This window comes from Camelina sativa, chromosome 10, assembly GCF_030686135.1.
Source record: "Camelina sativa cultivar CO46 ecotype springtype chromosome 10, ASM3068613v1".
NCBI lineage: Eukaryota > Viridiplantae > Streptophyta > Magnoliopsida > Brassicales > Brassicaceae > Camelina > Camelina sativa.
In genome coordinates, this window is record NC_141889.1 from 3,307,706 (window position 1) to 3,329,830 (window position 22,125).

Genomic DNA, 22,125 nt, shown 5'->3' on the forward strand with positions numbered 1-22,125 from the left:
CCGTTGTGCTTTATAGAAAGCTAACGGTCCTTTGGCACCGTTGACATATAATCACATGCCAATTCGAAGATTTTAAAAAGTCCCTTATTAGAGAAATTATGATGAGTGACAACTAAGTTATGTGCTTTATTCCAATATTTGATGCACAGCTCATACTAATACTTAAGGAGATCTAGAAATGAAAAGTATTAGTGTTTCAAACTAATTATATCAAATCATAAAATTAACTGATTATATAAGAAACCATTATTTTCACATATATATAGTTTTGCCTATATTTTAACTGAAAACATACATGAACTGCAGCTGAACATTTGTTGATACAGTGAATAGTAGAAAATACTATCATATATAAGATCTCTTACATTTTTGTGTATGTCAACTATTATATTTTGAGTTCTCTACTGTTATATCAGATAACAGTATATATCCACAAAATTTGAAATCGGATTTGGAACCGAAGATGTGAATAATGAGTAATGTATGGAAATCGTGCATGGGCTTGAATATAGTGTGCTTATCACAGGGGACAATGTAAATTTTTTTTGCATGCATGTCTCGTCTGGTTCTAAATATTTCATTATATATATATCACGACTATGACAATGATCATAGTATGTAAAATTTCTAAGTTTATATCAGGAATGATGATTGACGATAATGATGATGGCTACATGGGATTTTATCTGCGTTACAAGAAATCAAGGACGCATGCAACTTTTTCATCATTCTGTCCTTTCTTCAACTACCATTTGAATTTTCATTTATTATAAGGTATTTTTTTTTCAATTATTTATCCTCCTTGTCCCGAAATTATTTCAAGAAATGGAATCGGATCTTGTACTTCTTAAATATATATGCTTATATGTTATTTTTATATTACATTGGGGCGAAACAAATGTGTTAATTAATCGTAAAATGGCCTACAACTATATGGAATTGTAAATCGATTTTGCAATGTTATAGATTAGTATATCATGTTTATGTATATTGGCTATTGTGGATAGTAAGATTTGTTTTTTTGGATCGATAAATTGTTTCTTGTATGATGTATTCAATGTTTGGAATTTCGTTAGTCATCCTTAGACATTTAGGAAATCTTCTAAGTCTAAGTCATCTAATTGTCGATTAGTTGTGGGACATGCGTTTATATACTGGTTAAAACGATATTTAGGCAACTGATTAAAGCTAGTTAATTAAGCCTATTAACCAGTTGAATTTTCATCTACCAATCGATTTTATTGATTCATTAAAAATAACAACGTTGTGATGATTTCAGTCATGTAGATGAATAACCATTCTATGTTTTGATTTTTGATGCTTGGTAAAAGTTGGTAAAACTTTTTTAATAGATGTGTTAATATATAAAGACCCTAATATATATAGGTTTAAAAGTAAGAAAAAGTTAAACCTAAATTAGAAGCTGTGGACAGAGTATAGATGTACATAAACTAAATATTATCCAACTCTGTATAATAAAGATGCTGGGGCGGCGCCTCCTGCCACATACACGTTGGACTCGAAGAGCACAAGAAGTTCTAAATTTGTTATGGCCATGATAATTATGAATTTACCATACTGAAAATAATGGGAATAAGGTTTGGAATTCGATACTTGTTTTGTGTATATGATGTTGATGTGACGTATTTGAAAGGGAGGCCAAACGAAATGGCAGTAAAAGGAACAGAAACACTTCAAAATAGAGAAATGAAAAAGAAAAAAAAGAAAAAAAAAAAAGGATTAAGTGAGAAGTGGTGGTTGTCTGGTATTAAGGGTACTCACTTCTCTCTTTTTCAACACAGCCCGACACACATGTCTTCTTTTATTTTCCATACACACATTTCTATTTAATTAGTTTCCTAAAACAAAAATTTATAAAAAAAAAGCACACCCACCAATAAACTAAAGATTTTCTCTCTCTCTTCCCACTACAAATTCTTATATACAAGTTTCACAAATATTGAAACTTCACGTTGTGGATCTATATAGAGAGATAAGTAAGAGAGAAGAAAGAGTAAGGAAGAAAGTGGATGAACTGTAGCAGAGTCTGAGGTTTGAATCTTTGTATCGTTCCCATTGAAGCATGCTTCACCGTTTTTTCCGAAGGAAGTTACTCATCCACTGAGAGAAATTAAAGAGGGACTTGGAACTTTGAGGGAGAGAGAAAGAAATTTCTCACATGAGTTTGTGAGTATCTTTACAGCAAGAACAAGAAACTTCTATACCTTTCTTTGCTTCCAGAGATCATCAGCTTGATCAGAGTCAAATATTCTACGGTATCTAATAATTCTCTTCCTCCTCCTTTATCCCTGTCTCTCTTTTTTTTAAAGAAAATATAGTTAGGATCTTTCTTAGGTTCCAATGGAATATGCAGAAGAAAGTTACAATTTTTACCTTCGTTGAAACTTTTTTAGTGTCTATTATTACTTCGCTCATACAAGATGATAAATAAGCTCTTAATCTGCTTCACTTTCTATTTGGTCGTTAGTCTCACGCAAGATCTATCTTTGATCTTTGAGATCTTTCAAGATTTTTTTTTTTGGTATGAAGATCTTTTTAAGATTTGATCAAGTGTAACGTTCATTAACTAATTACATTTAATTTTACTGCGGAAGATAAAAACACGGATCTTTTTGAGAATATTAAGAAAGCTAAGTTCTTTGAAATATACCAAAAGAAATCAATACTTCAAGAATTAATATTTTGGATTGTATTAAAAAAATATATTTTCTTTTGTAATAAAGGAACAAATAGAGAGATCAAAGATGGGAGGCGGAAGCAATAATAGTCACAATATGGACAACGGGAAGTACGTTAGGTACACTCCTGAACAAGTGGAAGCTTTAGAGAGACTCTACAATGACTGTCCTAAACCGAGCTCTATGCGCCGCCAACAACTAATCCGCGAATGTCCTATCCTTTCAAACATCGAACCTAAACAGATCAAAGTCTGGTTCCAGAACCGCAGGTTCATATATCTTCTTAATTCTCATCATTGCTTGACATCCAAGAAACTCTCTAGCTAGTTTCCTGACTCTTTGGTGTTGCGAGTTTATATAGGTGTAGAGAGAAACAGCGGAAAGAGGCGTCGCGACTTCAAGCCGTGAATCGGAAGCTAACTGCAATGAACAAGCTTTTGATGGAAGAGAATGACCGCTTGCAAAAGCAAGTGTCTCACTTGGTTTACGAAAACAGCTATTTTCGCCAACATCCTCAGAACGTACACATATTAATTTATCTTTGATTCATTCACATGAATTACGTGACACATAAGTTAAGGAATTTGATCGTCTCTCTTGGTTTCTTTTGTAATCGTGCAATAGCAGGGGAACTTGGCCACCACTGATACGAGCTGTGAGTCAGTGGTGACGAGTGGTCAGCACCACTTGACCCCTCAACATCAGCCCCGGGATGCTAGCCCTGCTGGGTAAGTTAGAATCAATCACCTTTGGCTTTGAAATAATCCACTGCATTCTACACCACTCTATATATGATTAGTCAGTAATCATGTTTAAATCAACGAATCTCTTGTTTATTTCTTCAGACTATTATCCATTGCGGATGAAACTTTAACAGAGTTCATTTCAAAGGCCACTGGAACCGCCGTGGAGTGGGTCCAAATGCCTGGGATGAAGGTAATTCCCAAAAAGCCTAGCTAGTCTCGTTAGTTACTTCTCCACCTTCATTTGTTTACTGACTAGTGTTTTCATCGGCAGCCTGGTCCGGATTCCATAGGAATCGTTGCTATTTCTCACGGATGCACGGGAATCGCAGCCCGTGCTTGCGGCCTTGTGGGTCTTGATCCTACAAGAGTAAGTATTTTCACTTCTTTCACATATTTACATCCACATATAACCAAGAACATCTAATTACAATTCTGTTTTTTGGTTTGTCCTGCAGGTCGCTGAGATCCTAAAGGATAAGCCTTGTTGGTCGCGTGATTGCAGATCACTAGATATAGTTAACGTCCTCTCCACTGCAAATGGTGGAACCCTCGAACTAATCTACATGCAGGTATTGTGATCAAGAACCCTAAAGATGATTCCATATTCAGCACAAACCAAAATAATCTAATCACAAAAAAAAACTAAGTTTTCCTCTTTTTCTTTCTTATGAAAGCTTTATGCGCCAACAACATTGGCACCCGCTCGTGACTTCTGGATGCTACGTTACACATCTGTAATGGAAGACGGGAGCCTTGTGGTAATTATTCTGATAACATAGATATTTTGTTTCTCTTTCGATCAATCCGTAATACTAAATAAATTAAAAATTGGTGTAGATATGCGAAAGGTCGTTGAACAATACACAAAACGGGCCTAGTATGCCTCCATCTCCTCATTTCGTTAGAGCAGAGATTTTACCTAGTGGTTACCTTATTAGACCTTGCGAAGGAGGTGGATCCATTCTTCACATTGTCGATCATTTCGATCTTGAGGTACAAAGCTTTTAACAATTTATCAGATTTCTTTCTTCTTACACAAGGAAACCTAGTTCTTGGTCTTAGTTTAGTGTTTCCTTTGTTTCCACATTTCATTCTTCATTTTTGGTTATTATTAGTAATATTCAATAAACTTGGTTGAAATATTTTGTAGCCATGGAGTGTACCAGAAGTTCTTCGTTCTCTCTATGAGTCCTCCACGTTACTCGCCCAAAGAACTACCATGGCCGTAAGATCCTAATTAAGACAGATTGTTTTTCCGTGTCTTTGGAAAAAACAGTGTGTAAATTAAATATGTTATTGTGTTTGCAGGCTCTTCGCTATTTGAGGCAAATATCTCAAGAGATTTCACAACCTAACGTGACCGGATGGGGAAGAAGGCCAGCGGCTCTTAGAGCACTTAGCCAAAGACTCAGCAAGTAATTAAAAGCTTCTCATACTTCAAAAACACTTCAAACCATTTATAAAAATCATGTCTTCTAAAACCTAAAATTGTTTGTTATAATGTCAGAGGATTCAACGAGGCAGTTAACGGGTTCAGCGATGAAGGATGGTCGATGCTAGAGAGCGATGGCATAGATGATGTCACTCTTCTTGTGAACTCCTCTCCCACAAAGATGATGCTGACATCAAGTCTCCCCTTTTCCAATGGCTTCACTTCTATGCCTAGCGCGGTTCTATGTGCCAAAGCTTCAATGTTATTACAAGTAATTAAGCTCATCAAATCTCAAAGTTGAGATTCTCAATTTCCTCCGTTTCATCCGTCACTGAAAGTATTTTTGTGTGTGTAGAATGTTCCACCCTCGATTCTTCTGCGGTTCTTGAGGGAACATAGGCAAGAATGGGCAGACAATAGCATTGATGCTTATTCGGCTGCAGCCATCAAAGCAGGCCCTTGTAGCTTACCAATCCCTCGTCCAGGGAGCTTTGGCGGTCAAGTCATTCTTCCTCTAGCTCACACTATAGAGAATGAAGAGGTAAGAGATCCTCAAGATCATCACAACTTTTTTTACTTGGTGAAAAAAAAAACTTGAATTTATGCCGTTTTTCTCTGTTTTTTTTTTTTTTAGTTTATGGAAGTGATTAAGCTTGAAAGCTTGGGGCATTACCAAGAAGACATGATGATGCCTGCTGATATCTTCCTTCTACAAGTAAGACCTGATTTGTTACAAACTTGAATTAATTATGAGTTTTCGTTTGTGACTAAACAAAATTTCACATCTTAAAAAAGATAGAATATTTTTTATTCAAATTCTTCATATATAAAGAAGCGCTAGAAATTTGTTTACATTTAAAGATGTACATTCAAAATTAACAAGCAAAATAAATGATATCTAGCTCTCTCTTATCAGTTTTTCATCTTGTTGCAATTAATTAATTATATGGTTTGGTTATATAGATGTGTAGTGGGGTGGACGAGAACGCAGTTGAATCATGCGCAGAGCTAATCTTTGCACCGATCGACGCCTCTTTCTCTGATGATGCCCCGATCATTCCTTCCGGATTCCGCATCATTCCTCTAGATTCCAAATCAGTAAGTTTAGTTGATGTATATAACAATCTACTACAATCAATAACCTCTCAATCAAATCGAATAGTACTAATTATCGATCCGATTCTATATAGGAGGGTTTGAGTCCTAACCGAACCCTAGACTTAGCGTCGGCTCTAGACGTAGGGAGCAGAACAGCTGGTGATTCATGTGGAAGCAGAGGAAACACAAAGTCAGTGATGACCATAGCATTTCAGCTAGCTTTTGAGATGCATATGCAAGAGAACGTAGCCTCAATGGCTAGACAATATGTGAGAAGTGTGATCGCGTCGGTCCAACGTGTCGCACTTGCTCTCTCCCCTTCTTCTCATCAGCTAAGCGGCCTGCGTCCTCCACCAGCATCACCCGAAGCTCACACGCTTGCTCGCTGGATATCTCACTCCTATAGATGTTACCTTGGCGTTGATCTCCTTAAACCTCATGGAACTGACATTCTCAAGTCTCTTTGGCACCATCCTGACGCTGTCATGTGTTGTTCACTCAAGGTCACTTTCCTGCACTGTCTTCTTATTCGCATCGATCTCTCACTCACATACATAATATCATATAGGTTTATGTTACATAATATCTAAACAAGGACTTGTTTGATAATTACAGGCCTTACCGCCGGTGTTCACGTTTGCGAACCAAGCTGGTTTAGACATGCTGGAGACGACGTTGGTGGCACTTCAGGATATCACTCTGGAGAAGATATTCGACAACAACAACGGGAAGAAGACGATGTGCTCAGACTTCCCTCAGATTATGCAACAGGTATGTTAAAAGGAGGTTTTGCATAATATATCATTAGCTCGAATTTGAAACGGTATTCCCTAAATATGGTGTCGTAACTAATAATCATAAACTTTCAGGGGTTTATGTGTATGGATGGAGGAGTGTGCATGTCGAGCATGGGAAGAGCAGTAACGTACGAGAAGGCTGTTGCATGGAAAGTGCTGAACGACGACGAAGAACCTCATTGTATCTGCTTCATGTTCCTCAACTGGTCTTTTATATGAATTTTATCTTCCAAGTTTTTCCTTAATTATCAAAATTACACAGAGACCTTTTTCCAGAGATATATTTATATATATACTCTTAACTCTTAGTTTAATTTGTATTTAGTTATCAATTTATCATCTCTAATTTTGAAAGAATTTTATTTAATTTTCTGGACTTAATTTGCAATATTTTGTATTAGCCTATTGGTTCCGTTTTTCTGGTTTGGAAAAGTCAATACTTTTTTCTTCTAAAATTGGAATATTTGAATCAAATCAGATCTTCGTGTACAAAAGAAAAAAAAAACATTATCGATATATTAGCAATAACAATGTATTTATTCTTCATTAATTTGACTCTCATTTGTAGACAAGTATTAAAAAAAAAAAAAAAATTAGAAAAATTCGAAAACATGTTCTTACAAATCTTCACGTAATCCTCTAAACACATTAATTGTTCATTTTCTTTAGTGGTCAATCCCTGGAATTAAAATTGTTACTAAAAAAAGATAGATGGCCAAAAGTCAAATAGTGTCCAAATAAGCGGGTGAGATGCTGTCAAACAAAAGAAGAGCAAAATCCAAATAAGCCCAACAAGGAAGAACACTGACGTATCGGCGATTCCCGCCACGTTACCGAAGAAGAATCCATTCCCGAGAGACTCATAAATTCTTAAAGCTAGTATTTTGATTCGTATAACGCTTATAGTTAATGCTCTCTGTTATTTCCAACAACTATTATAATTTTCATAAGAGAACAATTCTTTGTGGTTCATATCTTTTTAGAATATTTTTGTGGTTAATATTCTTTAGGAATACTTTTTTTTTTTGTTAATTTTTTTTTGGCCATTAAAGCTGATTTGCAAGCAAGAAAAGGATATTTAAGCTAAAATGTAATGGAATAGTATATACCAACACAAAAACGTAATGGACAATATTCTTTTACTCAGGTAGGTAGATAGACATTTTCTCTATTTAATGGAAAATGCTCAAATTCAGAAAAATGAAGTTGGATAGAATCATACGATATGGACCAAGCAACATGTAATTTTATTCAAGTTTCCTAACACGAAACCCACGCCATCTAGACTTACACGATGGGAAAACAAACGAATAATAAAAAGAAGATCAGATGTTACAGACTGAGTTCCATTTTCTTGGCCATATGTTGAAGGCAAAAGTCAACGTAAGATTCAAGATCTTCCTTCTTCCAACCATCAACAGGATCGGCCACAAACGACCACTCGATTCGAGACACTTGATCGTCACCGTCCTCGGGCATTACTCTGACCGTCGACACGTAAGATTTGAACCCCACGTTGTTCTCGAGAATCTCATAGCTTAAACACCTCCCGATGAGATCGATCTTGACCAGCCGCTCTTTAGCCCACTTTGTTGTTTCCTCGTCCTTTATTTTGGTGGACGCGCAGTATCGGACCAGACCAGGCTCACCATCGGTTCCTTGGACTCGGTAACACGTGTCCAGTGCTGGGAACCACTCGTGGATGTTACAAAAGTCTGAGAAAACCGACCAGACCTTCTCAGCTGTAACGCCGTTGACTTGAGCTACGTGCTTCCCTTCCCACTTACACGACGCCGTTTCCGCTTCCGTTCCCATTTGACCAACGAGCTTTTGCTTTCGGTGTTATCGAAGTTTTGCTAATGGGAAGATACCTATTTATACGCTCAAAGCAAGCAGGTGTGTATTTGAGCGTTATTACAATTCTACCCTCGGTCCTCTCACAACACAACTCGCATCTTTGAGTTCTTGACAGTTGTTGACGTGTAAGTTCAACTGATATATCTTTATCGCATTTATGGACAAAAGCAAATCTGTTCCGTTTATCTTTCTCCAAATATAGGATTGTCTATTTTTGTTATTATGACCAAAATTCATACTTCCTCTAAAATATTGGAAATAAACTTCTTTTTAGATATATTTCTCAATAATGGATAAGAGAATCATATTATGTACTAATTTTAATATGTTAACATATCAATTGTTTTGACTTTTTACTTATTCAAAACATCACATTTGTTATGAAATGGTAACATATATTGTAATTCTCTATTTACTATTTAGCTTTCCATAATATCTTATGTTAATAGCTAAAATTAATCTTTAGTATATTTGTTAAGTAATGCCTCAATACTATATACTATTTAAGAACTTAATTAAATTTATTTATTTTATGCCCCCCCCCCCCTAAAATTTACATATGGACCTCCCCATGCCACTAGCTAGATTGATACTAGATTGCTTCTCCTCCCATTTTTTATCAATGCCATTTTATTTGTATACCAAAAAAGCTCTCTGATAAAACAAAATCGAGTCAAGAACTTGAATTGTTCTTGCTATCATGATCGCTTTTTTTTTGTTTTTTGCATGGGCATATGTATATACGCAATAAAAAAATGTTGGGGCTGTCTTTAACCTACAAGAACAGAGAAGTCTAAGAAACTGGCTTAGCAAAACTTTGTATTACAAGCAGGCCTGCGAGTTCGGGTATACGGGTTGGGTCGGGTCGGGTCGGGTCGGTTTTTTCGGTTATTCAGGTATTCGGGTTTTCAAAAATTCCACCGAATATAACCGAAGAAAAAATCGGTTCGGGTCGGGTCGGATTTCGGGTCGAGTTGAATGAGAATTGGTCTTGGGTTTGTCCGGTTTAAATCTTAAAATCGATTGAAATCGGTATAAATCCGGTTTAAACCGGTTAAATTACGGTATATTTTGGTATAATTTTATTTTTATTAAAAAATAATATAAAAATTGGGTTTTGGGTCGGGTCGGTTCGGATCCGGGTACCGAACTTGATTTTCAATCTTTCCGAATTAAACCGAACCCTAAATTTAGTTGAACCGAAACCCGAAAATTTCGGATCGGGTCCGGTCGGGTAAAAGTAGCAGGCTGAATTAGAAGTTTGGAACTACCGCAATCGATCCCATACTTGAAAGAAATAATCAATTCAAATATATATTTAACAAAAAAAGATTAAAAATAGAATCAATCCAAATATGGACCAAACGGATAAATCAAATCCAATGGATCAAAAATATAACCAACATTTAGAAATCAACAAACTACAACCCAATACATACAAGCCCAAAGACAAAGCATGGTTCAAGTTCTTTTTCAAACCCAGAACGCAACCCAATTAAATGAAAAGTCAATATTGCCTTTCTCTATCTCTTATGAAAGTCAATATAATTTTTATGAATCCCTCGCATATTCTCTACATATAAGATGATGACCCTAGAAATGCAAGTGCACGTAAACTATGGATATCAATTTTTTCGGAAAGGATCGGATCAATATATCAAATATTGTTTTGCCCCTACTATAAACCTGAAGTTTCCAACAATTTTGGGTTCTTGTATTTTTTTTTTTGGGTGATTATTGGTTAGGGTGATTATTGGTTACATACTTACATATAACTGATAAGGAACTAATTGTCTCAACAACTGAACGTTACAGTCAGTAATTCATGTCTATAGTCTTTTTTTTTTCATGCGAGCGATAAGAAAAAAACTATTTTAGTTTGTTGCACACCACTAAATTAAAAGTAAACTGTGTATATTATATTGTGATTTGTATTTCTTTCCAAACCAAAACTTTTCAAACCCACTATCCGACACTGGCAAAGATACTCCACTAAAATAGAAATTAACGAGCCATTTAAATTATACTAGTAGCAAAGTAGGGATCCTATATCGTTTTAGTCATCATTAGCTAACCCAGAGTCTACAGCAACCGTACGAATATATAAACACAAAGTGAAATTGTAACCAATCTTTTTGTTAGTTAAAATATGAAAGGATAGTGTTGGCCACGGGATGTGCTTCTGGAATCTGGATCATTCGATTCAATAAATTTGCGTATTATCCGGTGTGCATTTGTACTCACCAACCGCTGATTATGTGTTTACTTGAATTATTTAACCTTTTTTTGTATTGTTTTTTGTTTTTTCTTTGGGTTATATATATGCGTAGTAATTAAATCGATCGATGATCATGAGAAATAGAATTATGAGGTTCACGGGAGAAAAAGTAAACTGATGGAAATGGAATCAACCAAACTAAAAGGGGCTGTGACATTATAAAATAGTATTAGAAGCAAGCACAGTCCGAGGATCTCGAATCCTAATTTACAGGCTTGCTAAAAATGAATTCAACACCGCCACCACTATTTTATATGACCTTTTTCAAACACCACCAAACATGCCGACCCCTTATTTAATCCATATATTTGGTGAAAGTAATGTAAATAGAGACATTACCATTGAAATATCTAGACCTATATACCAAACTTCTCAAGACTAGATTGATAATCTTTAAGCATAATTCCTAAAACATCTTGAGGCTATATTGGTTAATGGTTATGGCTTTCAGAGCACATATATCGAACTCTCCTAAAAAAATACAACAATTTTCCTTCTTTTTAATTTTGTTTCAACCAAACCACAACGACACTAGCTATGAGGTGGAGAACTTAAAATCGTATACAAAAGCTAGTTGCAAGTAGATATTATATAGCAAGGTAAAATATCATTCATCTATATAAGATATTGTTAATTAAGGCTTGCTTGAGAAGGTGTCAAATTGGAAAATGTAAAAAGTTTCTCTTAATCACTTTGTGTTTTTTTTCCATTACCGTAGGACCCATTTTCTTTCCTTTGCATATATCCATCATTGTCCTCAAACCCTATCAAATTGCATAAACCTTAAAAATACATTATTTTATATAGAAAAGAAGGAGAAATTGTAATATCTAATCATGACAATTTTTTGTGCAAATTATTAAGCACTCATTGCTCAACACAATGACTGAATATTTACAATATCTAGGCCTAATTTTAGGTCGGATAATGCGAAATTTTATTGTATCTCCAGCTCATTGACACTTCTTCTAGGTGTAATGATTATCTCGTTATTATATCGAAAATGATGATAGGTTAACACTGCTCCGAACTAGTAATTTCATGGGAAAGTGAAAAGAAGCCAAAAAGTTACATTATTAACTTTACGTGAGGGTTTATTGGCAAGTAACAAAGAGTCAATCAAATGACACTTTTACATAACTAACAAATCCAGTCAGGTAAAAATGTCAATATTTATTATTCATCTGTTAAATGGAGAATTACATGTAAATTTCCACACATTTGTTTTTGGAAAAAATGAACCACACGAAGGAAGTAAAACTACATTTTTCCCTATCTTTTATAAACCCAACATTTATTAAATTATAATTAATTAATTCTATTATGGTTATTGTTTTTTGTAAAATTTTTGAAACTCTTTTCTTACTGGATTTTAAAATTACAGTACAATACTGAAATTATTTGTTATATTATCCACAATGACTAAAATTATTTGTTATAAGTCACCTAAATTTTTCATTAATTAAAATTTTCAAATTCTCGTATGAAAATATCCCAAAATTTATGTTATTATAAGCCAGCGTCGACCGTCGAATGTATCTATACGATACTTGGGAGGCCGAGACATCCAAGTTTGGAAGAAAACAGTTCATGATTTTCTTTTCCATAAAGAATATTAATTAAATTAATGTCGATAAGATTTTAACTCTTTCGATAAAGCAATCAAAATCAACTTTTCTGATTAAAAACTAAACAATATATGGCCAATGGATCCCTACCCGTATTACACTTTTTTGCATATGCGAACAACTTAGAGAGAGTAATACAATTACATAACCATTTAAAAAAAAAATTAGTTTAATATTTCTCTCCTTTCTTTTCTTTATTTTTTTCTACCTGACAAAGAAATGTAAATAAAGTAAAAGACATCGAAAAAGAAAAGGTGTCCAAATATTAAAATCCATAAAAGACAGACACGGTTCAAATAAAATTTGTACTATAATGCAGCTGTTATCATTACACTATTTAAATATTGTTTAACTTTAAAATGTAAATTTTTTTCCCCTACTAATCTAGTCGCTTTTGTTGATGGTTAGATCAATTTTCAGTATACGATATATTTGCTACAATGTTCCAACACGTGATTTACGAGGGATTAATAATTATACTACTGTATATATGAATTCGTATAACTAAACCACAGGCGAAAAACATACTTGTATATTTCTTATTTACAATTTTGCATAGCATATATTTTGCCAAATTTAATTTTATTAAATGCCATCTAGCAAAGAAGCTCTATCATCAACGCTATCAAACTGTAGTTACTTGAAAATTTTATAACGACAACCTAAAACGAAAGAATACATGGACTTATATCTATCTTTAATTAAATAGTTTGAAACTACGATCAGATCATGAATATTGACTTAATGGGGAGACTAAAACTAGAGTCTCTTTAATAAAATGTTGAGAATGTTTTTTTAACGGTTGAGATAACCTTTTGGACCCATCGACTTCTTTTTTCCTACTAATTTTACCATTACTCTCATAGCGGAATAAATATAATGTTTCCGTTATATAAAGACTAGCTATCATCAGTTTCTTCATTAATCCCACTTTATTCTCTTTAAATCCCATCTCTCTCCAACCCCTAAGCCAAACCCTCTCTCACACAAACGCACATATGCAAACACACGACACGATGGAGGTTTGTTCGACAGTCACGACGAAGAAGCTCTCGAGCCTGGCGAAGCTAATCCACTTCACCATCCAGAAGGTTTCAGACGCCTCACGTCACAAACTCCTAACCACCCTCGATCCACAGCTACTCGCGAAACGTGGCAAGATCCTACGCAAATCCTTAAACAACGCTGTTTCAACCTCCCACTCCCGTATCACTTGCCGTCAAGACGTCCGATCATCGTACATCTCCCCTGTCCCGATCCAGCTTGACTACGAGTTCAGCTGCAGCAGCACCCCGCCGAGACGTTCTTACGCCACCACCGTCACCAAAGGACGACGTAGCAACGGGTCTCACAACAAACCGCTCATCAACAAGCGCCAACGCCAAGCGTATATACGGTACAACACACTCCCCAAAGTTCGTGACTCCATCTGGGACCGACACGTGACGTCGGCCGTGTTTCCGGACGTAGCTAGCAGCACAGGTACGATGGAAAGCTGCCACGTGGACAGAGCTGCGGAGGAGTTTATACAGAGGTTCTATAGACAGCTGAGGTTGCAGAAGTGGATGATGGCTCAGGAGGTTTAATTCATCAGAGCGTTACTTTCCGTTTTACAAAATATCAAAAAATCATAGTATAATTAATTATTAATAGGTAACTTTCGTAGTCATGTTTTGATTTCTAATTTTTCCTTGGAGTAGTAGTATATATAAATTTCCTAGTTTTCAAGGTTTTTATTTTTCCTTTTGTGTAATCCATGATCATGTTTCGGATCTGCTTGGATAAATTTGTAGGATAATCAATCGTCAATATGAGTGAGGGGTGTATATTATATATATATACATATCTGTTTTATCATATGTTAATCATGAAAAAAATAGAAGTATATATGCAAGATTACTTGCCTCTAAGGCTCTAGAGCTCTAACTAATTAATTTATGACTATTAACTTTAGAAAAGTGACTGTCAAAAATTAATTAAAATTACTGGCTCAAAACACATGACCTAAATTGATTGACTTGACCCTGTTTTGGCAATCTAACGTATACGTGCGTGCGTTTGTATTCATATTATGTATATATATGCGTTGTTGTTGTTGTATATATACTAATAATATTATCTTTGTCGTTTAATATGCTCTGGCTGTTTATGAAACGACAAAATCTGAACGCCTATAATGCCTAATGTGTTTGAAACACATAACATAACCATAGTTATAATCTACTTATCAAATAAATTATACTTCGATTGCATTGGAAATACGGCAAAGATGGGATATAACATTTATTATATCTGGTAAGACCAATTGTAACTAGCTAGCTAGATTGGTAGTCGAACAAGTCAAAAGTTTCCGTAAAAGCTTTAATATATCCAGATATGTAGGCAAAGACGACGAAGTATAGTATCTCTCCACCAAATCCCACTACAAATTTAGAGGGTTTGGAACTTAGAACTCTAGCTTTTTGTCCTCTCATTAGAAGACACAAAGAAAGAAATTAAAATTAAGATAAAAAAAATAAAGACGTTGATGCGATTATTTAAGAATGAATTAATGATTCTTTTTTGTTTGTTAGTTAAATTACCTTATGATGCGATTATTTAAGAATAAATTTATGCATGCAGTATAGTATATATTTGGAATATCCAATAAAAATAATATTTTCTCTTTTGCACATCATGAGGCTTTCACAAGATTCTAACATATCAAAGGACGATGTAGCAACGTGAAGAATACTGTAATGATAGCACACCGTCACCAAAGGACGACGTAGCAACGTGAAGAATGACAGTATACTAACATATCATTGATATCAATGAGCTATCAACTATCATTGTTATGTATACACAAATCTGACAAAAGTAATGTGTGTAGTGATTTACTATGGAGAAGTTTCAATACAGAGCTAAATCCATGCGAGTGGTTTTACAGTTTTACTCTTATAATCTTTGGGCAAATGGTATTCTAGATAAGTCCACAAAACAAGACTTATCTCTCCACCATAAAAGTGTTTTGTCTTAAAAAAAACTCGAACCATTCGTGTGCCATCTAAGAGGTTGAAATTCCACAGAGCTAAATCCATGTAAGAGATTGAAATTCCATTGATCTGCAGATCAGACACATTTAAAGCTTCGATAGTTTCTTCTCTTGGTTCAACAACCAATTATTCCAATACAGCGATTGATTTTCTATCACGTATTTTATCTTTTAAATAAACCTTGTCTTGAGGCAACATTTAGCAATGGCCAATTCCACCAAAAAACATAGAGAACTATACGAGTCTTCTTCAGACGCAGATTACACGTTAGCCATTTCGTATTAGGTCAGAATCCTCTAATTTAAACGCCTTTCACTGTAAATTACTCACTTAATTGACAGCAGAACTTCAAAAAGAGAGACACGGAGGCATAGATCTTATATACATAAACCACAAAATAAAATAGAAAACACAACGATTCAAGTCAAAGTCCTCAAGAGGACCAGAGTCTGAAGCAGCCGAGTACAATTAAGAGAGAAAAAAAAAAGAGAAAAAATTTCCCCATCCCCACATTATATAAGTCACTTCCTTACTTCTAGTTGAGTGATGATCCCACCTCATGACGCATATTGGCCGTCCAAGCTCTCACTCAAAATACCACGACCAAACCAAAAACCATCCTTCTGCTTGTACCTTCTCTTCTCTCTTGATTTCTTTTTTACTAATATCTTTTCTTTTTTTTTTTGCTTTTTTTTCATATTTCTTTTAAACTTTTTTTGTTCTTTTTTTTCTTTTTCTTATTTCATATTAAATTCACTTACCAATAGGTTTCTGACTGTCGTCTGTCCACCGCTACAACTTGAGTTTATATTCCCGTTTCTTGATGAGTCTGGTTATCACGTCAATAGCCTAGAGGACGTTCACACAGTGGACTTTAAGCTTAACCTGCTTGTGCTCTAACAGTACCAATGAAACCAAAAAAAAAAACAACAACAATAGCATAAAGAAATCATGACTTTGCATAGCACACATGCCTTATCTGTGACTTCTGCAGAGATTCTGACCTAGCTCTGTCTTCTGGCTTCTCCATCCCGCTGACCAAAGAGTTTGACTAAGACAAAACAAGATTACGAGCAACAACATAAGTTAGTTGTATTTCTTACAAAACACAAGGAAAGAAAGAAAAGTCTATTCAATAAGTTTCAACCGGAGTTGCTTTGCAGTGCAGGACCTGCCAACCAATATATATACAGTAGTTAGGCGGTATGCAGCAGAAACCACACAAGGCAAGTGAAAACACAGCAGGAATATTGACCTCAGAGGTAGTACTGCTTTGGATATATGGACTACCATCTAAATTTCAAACTTAGCTCCATCCTATGTTTCTTGACACTATGGAACCAGTATGAGATTCAATGTAGTGTGCAGTTGATTTTTTTAACCACCTAGACGATTTTTTCAAAAGAAAAAAACTTATGCCAGCAACTGTAAAGTAGTAGCTTAATAACCTGAAGGTCTTCTGACATGCCACTTTGAGGGTACAGACTATCCTTTCCAACAAAAGGATCTGAATTCGCAGCAGGAAACCCGAAACCCTGTAAAAACCCATTATCAATATCGACATGATGAAGAAATTATTGCCAATTTTTTTAACAACTCACCAGAACCGACATACATTAAAAAAAACACTCACCTCATAATCATGGTTCTGCCCGCAGGATCTGCTCTGCTGAACACTATCAGCAATTTGTCCAGTTGTACTCGTCCCACTAAATATCTTTGATTCTCTCTCAACTTCATCGGCTACACCTCTCTTCCTATCAAGAAGACTTGGAAGAAGTTGAGAGTTGGTACCACTGATTGATACAGACTTCAACTCACTATCTAAATTTTCTTCCTGTACGCTTCCAAGTGCTACCATATCACTAGAGTCAGGTGTCACGCACTTTCCCAAAGGCTCAGCTGGATCAGAGCATTCTTGAACTAGAGCCGCACTATGTAGTTCCAAAACTTGCCCGCTGCCAGAGATGCACTCATTTCGGGCAAAGTTAGTTAGTTCAGTACTCTCAGTGTTCAAATTTTCAGCCTCTATTTCCTCACCAGGGGGCCTTCTAAGGTTGCAAATAGGAGGAGTACAACCAGTAGTGATAGCACTACTTTCAGGTGAGACTATGTCTAGACTCTGTGGACTAAGCGATGCACGCTTCTCAGGTTTCTCTGGCCTCGTATCCATCATTTCATTATCATTCTTTCTCTTAGCATTCCTCTCTACCACAGAGCCGGTATGAGAAACGGTGCCATCTTCACCAGATTTTCCACCCTGTTGATTTTGGTGCCTGGACTGCCGAGGCCTTCGATATCCATTTGGGAAAACAAAAGGTGGAAGCTGTCGTCTACGAACATGAGAAACGAACACATCCATCCCAGGTTTCCAGAACACATACATGTTTACTTCTTGTCTGAACTCATCGACGGTACCACGTATATCAAACTGTTGACATTCTTGACCACCAACTCCCTCTGCCCTCTGCAAACCCATGAAAAAGGCACAATGCAGAAACTGCCTAGACGTGTCTACATACTCATTTGGTTGGGGATGGCACATTAACATCCCATTAGTGTCTCTTTCTATCTGCATTATTGAATGAACAGAAACGAAATTGAAAACCATTTAATATGTTCTTTTATTTTCAACAAAAAGAAATATAAATAAAACACTGAAGAGACACCAGGTTTATTGCTGTAAAATCAAATAAACAGAGGAGGCTATAAACCTTTAAGGTCAGCTGTCTGAACCGCGATTCCACCCAACCCTTCCAAGCCAACAAATCTTCTGCCTCTGCAGCCACTATATCAACCTGAAGGTAGTTTTTATATGCCTCGAAAAACATATATTGTTCAAATAGAGAGCTCCAATGCTGTTTATTTAATTCGATCTCCTGCTTTAAAAGTCATGATTAAGTACAGGATCCTGAATGTATGGTTGAGAAAACAAGACAATTTTTTTGCTTTCTTACCTGCAAGATTGTGTTACCAAACTGGAACTGCTCGGTCATAACGCGAAGAGTGCTCTGAGAGACATTGTAACTAGAATTCATGCATGGGTAAGCTGGAGTTATTATTGGCATAAGGTGATAGCGGTCTCGATGATTTTTTCGAGGGTCCCAGACAGGAAATCCAAGCTCATCCTCTTCTATTGCACAAAGCATGACTGGGTTCGGCCACCGCCATTGAGTATATACTCTGAAAAAACGAGAAACTAGCATACTAGGAATTGCATTTGGATAGAGCTGGCACACACGAGCAACCAAAAGTGCCCAGTTTACACCGCCAAGAAATCCAGTCACCTGCCCAATATGAGAAACATGAAAAGAGCTCTGACATGGAAAATTTTCAATAACTACAATATGTGGGAAGTTAAGATCTTACATTTGAATATACGCCACGCTTTTTAGCCCAGTACTTCAGGCATCTTAATGTTGTCCGGAAGTGCTACAATTGCACAAATGATAAGAGAATGCAACCAAAGTTCATTAATAAGTTAACATAATGACTGGCCTACTGCAAGTGTACCTCAAAATTTGGAACGAGTTTAAGAATCTGATCAGCAACTCTACAACCATTAAGACTTCGAACGGTTGGCTCATCAACATCACACAGGACAGTCGAGCTGGAGATATCCAGATCCTGTTGATAAATCAAATCCACGAAAAACAAGAGTTTCGATTCAGCAAGAAATGGTAAACTACCATGGCCGCTCATGTGAGTAAACCAAAAATAGGCCACAAACGTATCAGCTCTATCTCAAGCCAGAAAAAAGTAAAACAAATTTCTCGATATATAAGTCATGGAGGAATAGTAGTCCACTATCTGCTGCCATCAACATGCAAACAAGCCCAACAATGTAATATATAGTGAACAAGATATTATAAAGTTATGATTCACACCCCTACAGCAGAGCAAAAACAGAAAAACATAGATTAAATTTACAGATAAATTACCTGTGGCACAACTAAAAGTGATATGCTAGCATAGAGTAGATCAATCGGTATTCCTTGAAACTTAAATTTCATGACTGGAACGTGGGCGTCAGGAACAGGATGAAGCTCAGTCACTTCTTCCATCTCAGCCAATATGTCATGCAAGATGATGAAGAAATCCTCCTGTAAAAGTGAGCGTTAAGAACTAAGAAAAACAAAAAAAAAATTTGAATCAATAAAGGTAAATAGCAAGAGTCACCTCCCGATTAACATAAGATGGCCCAACGCACAGAGTATCAATGTCCGCCCCGGGCCCATGTACCTGCAAGTGAACAAATTGTAGTTTGTTCAGCCTCACAGACTAGGATTGCATTCAGAGACCAAAAACAGAATCAAGAGTAAACCATAATTACAGATCCAAAAGTACTATAGCATCTTAGCTTGAAGATAAAAGCAAGGCATGTAGCACTTACGCCAAGCCGGTAGGATCCAAAGGTGAAAATAACAGCATTTGCATCCTCTACCATCTGGTCTGTATATCCTCTTTGCTGCGTTAACTGTTTCACCCAGTGCTTTACAATCTAAAAACAAGTGTGAGTAGAAAAATGTGAGAGGAAGGAACAAAAAGCATAATGAACAGCATGTGAATAAAACTTAAAAGTTAAAAACAATCTAAGACCAAGCTTATTTCATATTGAACTATGAAGTAACCTAACCCCAATACCCACAACCAGATCATACACGAGTAGGGCGCAATACAGTGAAGCCAAAACGACAATTTCTTTTTTAAAAAAAAACAAAATTTTCAATAGACAATTGTTGTTTATTACATATTGAACTATGAAGTAAGCTAACCCCAATACCCACAACCAGATCATACACGAGTAAGACGCAATACAGTGAAGCCGAAACGACAATTTCTTTAAGAAAAAACAAATTTTCAATAGACAATTGTTGTTAATGTCGAAAACCCAACTAGTACAACTATGAAAGAAGAAGGCTTTCATATGTAAATACAGAGCAAACAATCAACACGAGAAAGAGAGTAAGTAACCTGATCAATGCGCGCCAGAACTTCCTCTCTACGCATGGTATCCTCCTCGCTCTCATAGAGTCCCTCGTCAACCAAGTACTATTAGGTAGCCAGAAACGTAAACATGGAATCCTTAAAAACAGTCGAATAATATCAACGGTGAAAGAAAAAGAAAAAAAACAAAGCTTTTACCTTCTCCAGCTCGACATTACGCTTGATATCCGTAGAGGAAGGCCCAGCAAGCGAGAGCGGTTTCGTAATTCCATAGCTTTTAGGAGAATTAAGAGGCGGCAACGAACCACCTAAACTTTGAGTACCCACCATCATACCACGATTGACAAATCCTAGGCGATCCAAGCCAAAGAGCAGCACGAATACATCTCGCTTCACACGCTATAATTCGATGGAGATCGGATCAGACGCCTCTCCTCGGTGAAGATGAAATCGAAACCTAACCAGGGAAGAAGAGCGAGTAGATTACGGGGAAATTGCAGAAGGAGAAGGAAACCAATAAAAAAAAAAAAAAAGAGGAAATCGGAAACCCTAAATCGATGGAAGGGGAAAGGAGACTACGGGTGTCAAAAAAAAGTCAAAGAAGAAGAAGAATCTGAAAGCGGGTTATATAAATCGATGGACTAGGGAACAGAGAGAAGGAAAAAAGAGAGAGAGAGAGAGAGAGAGAGAGAGAGAGAGATGGATCGAGAAGAAGAAGGGGAGCATGAGGGAGGAAGATGAAGAGAGAGAGAGACAAAGGTTGGGGAAGATATATAAATTAGTAGCTACAATACAAATACAAGGCGATTCCATTTATAAATAATTTTAATTTTTAAAAAATATATTGAGATTATTAGTGGAGAGGTTTCTCGCTAATTAATGTTTGTATGATTATTTTACGGAGGAAGCCGAGAAATCAGTCTCCGTTCAAAATCAATAGTAGTACATCATTTGGAAAAAAAAAAAAGGCTTTACTAATGTTAATTTAGATTTTTTAAGGTTAGAGATTTTTATGGGGTTAGTGGAGTTATTATTGTTTAGTACTGTAGTTCTTGATTTTTTTTGAAAAATTCAAAAAACAGAAAAAAAAAATCATGCGTAATTAGATAACTGATTATAAAATTAAATTTCACAAATTCCGAAGTGATTTTTTCAAAATAAATTATGTTTATACTTTGAGTGAAAACTTTGGTAGTTTGAATATAAATTAATGAAATTCATGAAAATTTCTATTTTTTCACTTAAAATAATTTATAAATCTATATAAAACGAGTCTCAAAAGTTATTATAATTATATTTTAATAATTTGTTGGAAGCCAACAATTAACACATTAATGTAAATTAAGAGAAACGTAATGTCAAATTTGCTTTTTACCATTCGGTGTAAATGTAAAGCATGCAAAACGTAATGCCAAATTTGCTTTCCAACATTCAATGTAAATGTAAAAAACATGCAAAACGTAACGCCAATTTTGCTTTACAACAATCAGTATAAATGTAAAAACATGCAATACGTAACGCCAATTTTACTTTCCAACAATCGATGTAAATGTAAAGCATGCAAGATGTAACGTCAATTTTGTGTGTTCAATCAAATCGATATATCCG

At 35.7% G+C, this 22,125-nt stretch overlaps 4 protein-coding genes across 14 annotated transcripts; 2 read left to right on the forward strand and 2 right to left on the reverse strand.

Annotated features, from left to right (window-relative positions):
- Positions 1-1,653: 1,653 nt before the first annotated feature.
- Positions 1,654-7,139, forward strand: LOC104716880 (homeobox-leucine zipper protein ATHB-8). Of its 2 annotated transcripts, none has more exons than XM_010434341.3 (18): positions 1,654-2,276; positions 2,745-2,968; positions 3,061-3,220; positions 3,324-3,427; positions 3,545-3,635; positions 3,717-3,812; positions 3,901-4,014; positions 4,120-4,203; positions 4,283-4,438; positions 4,596-4,670; positions 4,754-4,860; positions 4,953-5,148; positions 5,233-5,418; positions 5,512-5,592; positions 5,841-5,975; positions 6,068-6,478; positions 6,591-6,746; positions 6,845-7,139. In XM_010434341.3, exons 2-18 carry the CDS (start codon positions 2,766-2,768, stop codon positions 6,989-6,991), a joined length of 2,502 nt encoding a protein of 833 aa, XP_010432643.1. In that variant the 5' UTR covers positions 1,654-2,276; positions 2,745-2,765; the 3' UTR covers positions 6,992-7,139. The 2 variants fall into 2 exon arrangements, with proteins under 2 accessions (XP_010432643.1, XP_010432644.1); XM_010434342.3 differs by having other exon boundaries at positions 1,705-2,276; positions 3,327-3,427.
- Positions 7,140-7,998: 859 nt separating this feature from the next.
- LOC104716881 (lachrymatory-factor synthase-like) lies at positions 7,999-8,701 on the reverse strand. Its single transcript, XM_010434343.3, has one exon. It carries the CDS (start codon positions 8,585-8,587, stop codon positions 8,105-8,107), a length of 483 nt encoding a protein of 160 aa, XP_010432645.2. The 5' UTR covers positions 8,588-8,701; the 3' UTR covers positions 7,999-8,104.
- A 4,744-nt stretch (positions 8,702-13,445) lies between these two features.
- On the forward strand, positions 13,446-14,392 carry LOC104716882 (uncharacterized). The gene has a single exon (XM_010434345.3). It carries the CDS (start codon positions 13,534-13,536, stop codon positions 14,119-14,121), a length of 588 nt encoding a protein of 195 aa, XP_010432647.1. The 5' UTR covers positions 13,446-13,533; the 3' UTR covers positions 14,122-14,392.
- Positions 14,393-15,917: 1,525 nt separating this feature from the next.
- Positions 15,918-21,406, reverse strand: LOC104716883 (nuclear poly(A) polymerase 4). Of its 10 annotated transcripts, none has more exons than XR_015568211.1 (14): positions 20,716-21,317; positions 20,545-20,622; positions 19,964-20,071; positions 19,750-19,812; positions 19,512-19,673; positions 19,084-19,197; positions 18,940-19,002; positions 18,528-18,857; positions 18,285-18,449; positions 17,204-18,142; positions 16,826-17,105; positions 16,718-16,741; positions 16,575-16,621; positions 15,918-16,466 (listed from the first exon to the last, which is right to left on the reverse strand). XR_015568211.1 is itself a non-coding variant. In XM_010434351.3 (14 exons), the coding sequence occupies exons 1-14, from the start codon at positions 20,848-20,850 to the stop codon at positions 16,451-16,453; spliced, it is 2,331 nt and encodes a 776-aa protein (XP_010432653.2). In that variant the 5' UTR covers positions 20,851-21,317; the 3' UTR covers positions 15,918-16,450. The 10 variants fall into 10 exon arrangements, 7 of the variants coding, with proteins under 7 accessions (XP_010432653.2, XP_010432650.2, XP_010432649.2 ...); XR_015568212.1 differs by having other exon boundaries at positions 15,918-16,455; positions 16,545-16,621; XM_010434351.3 differs by having other exon boundaries at positions 17,019-17,105.
- Between the last annotated feature and the right edge of the window lie 719 nt (positions 21,407-22,125).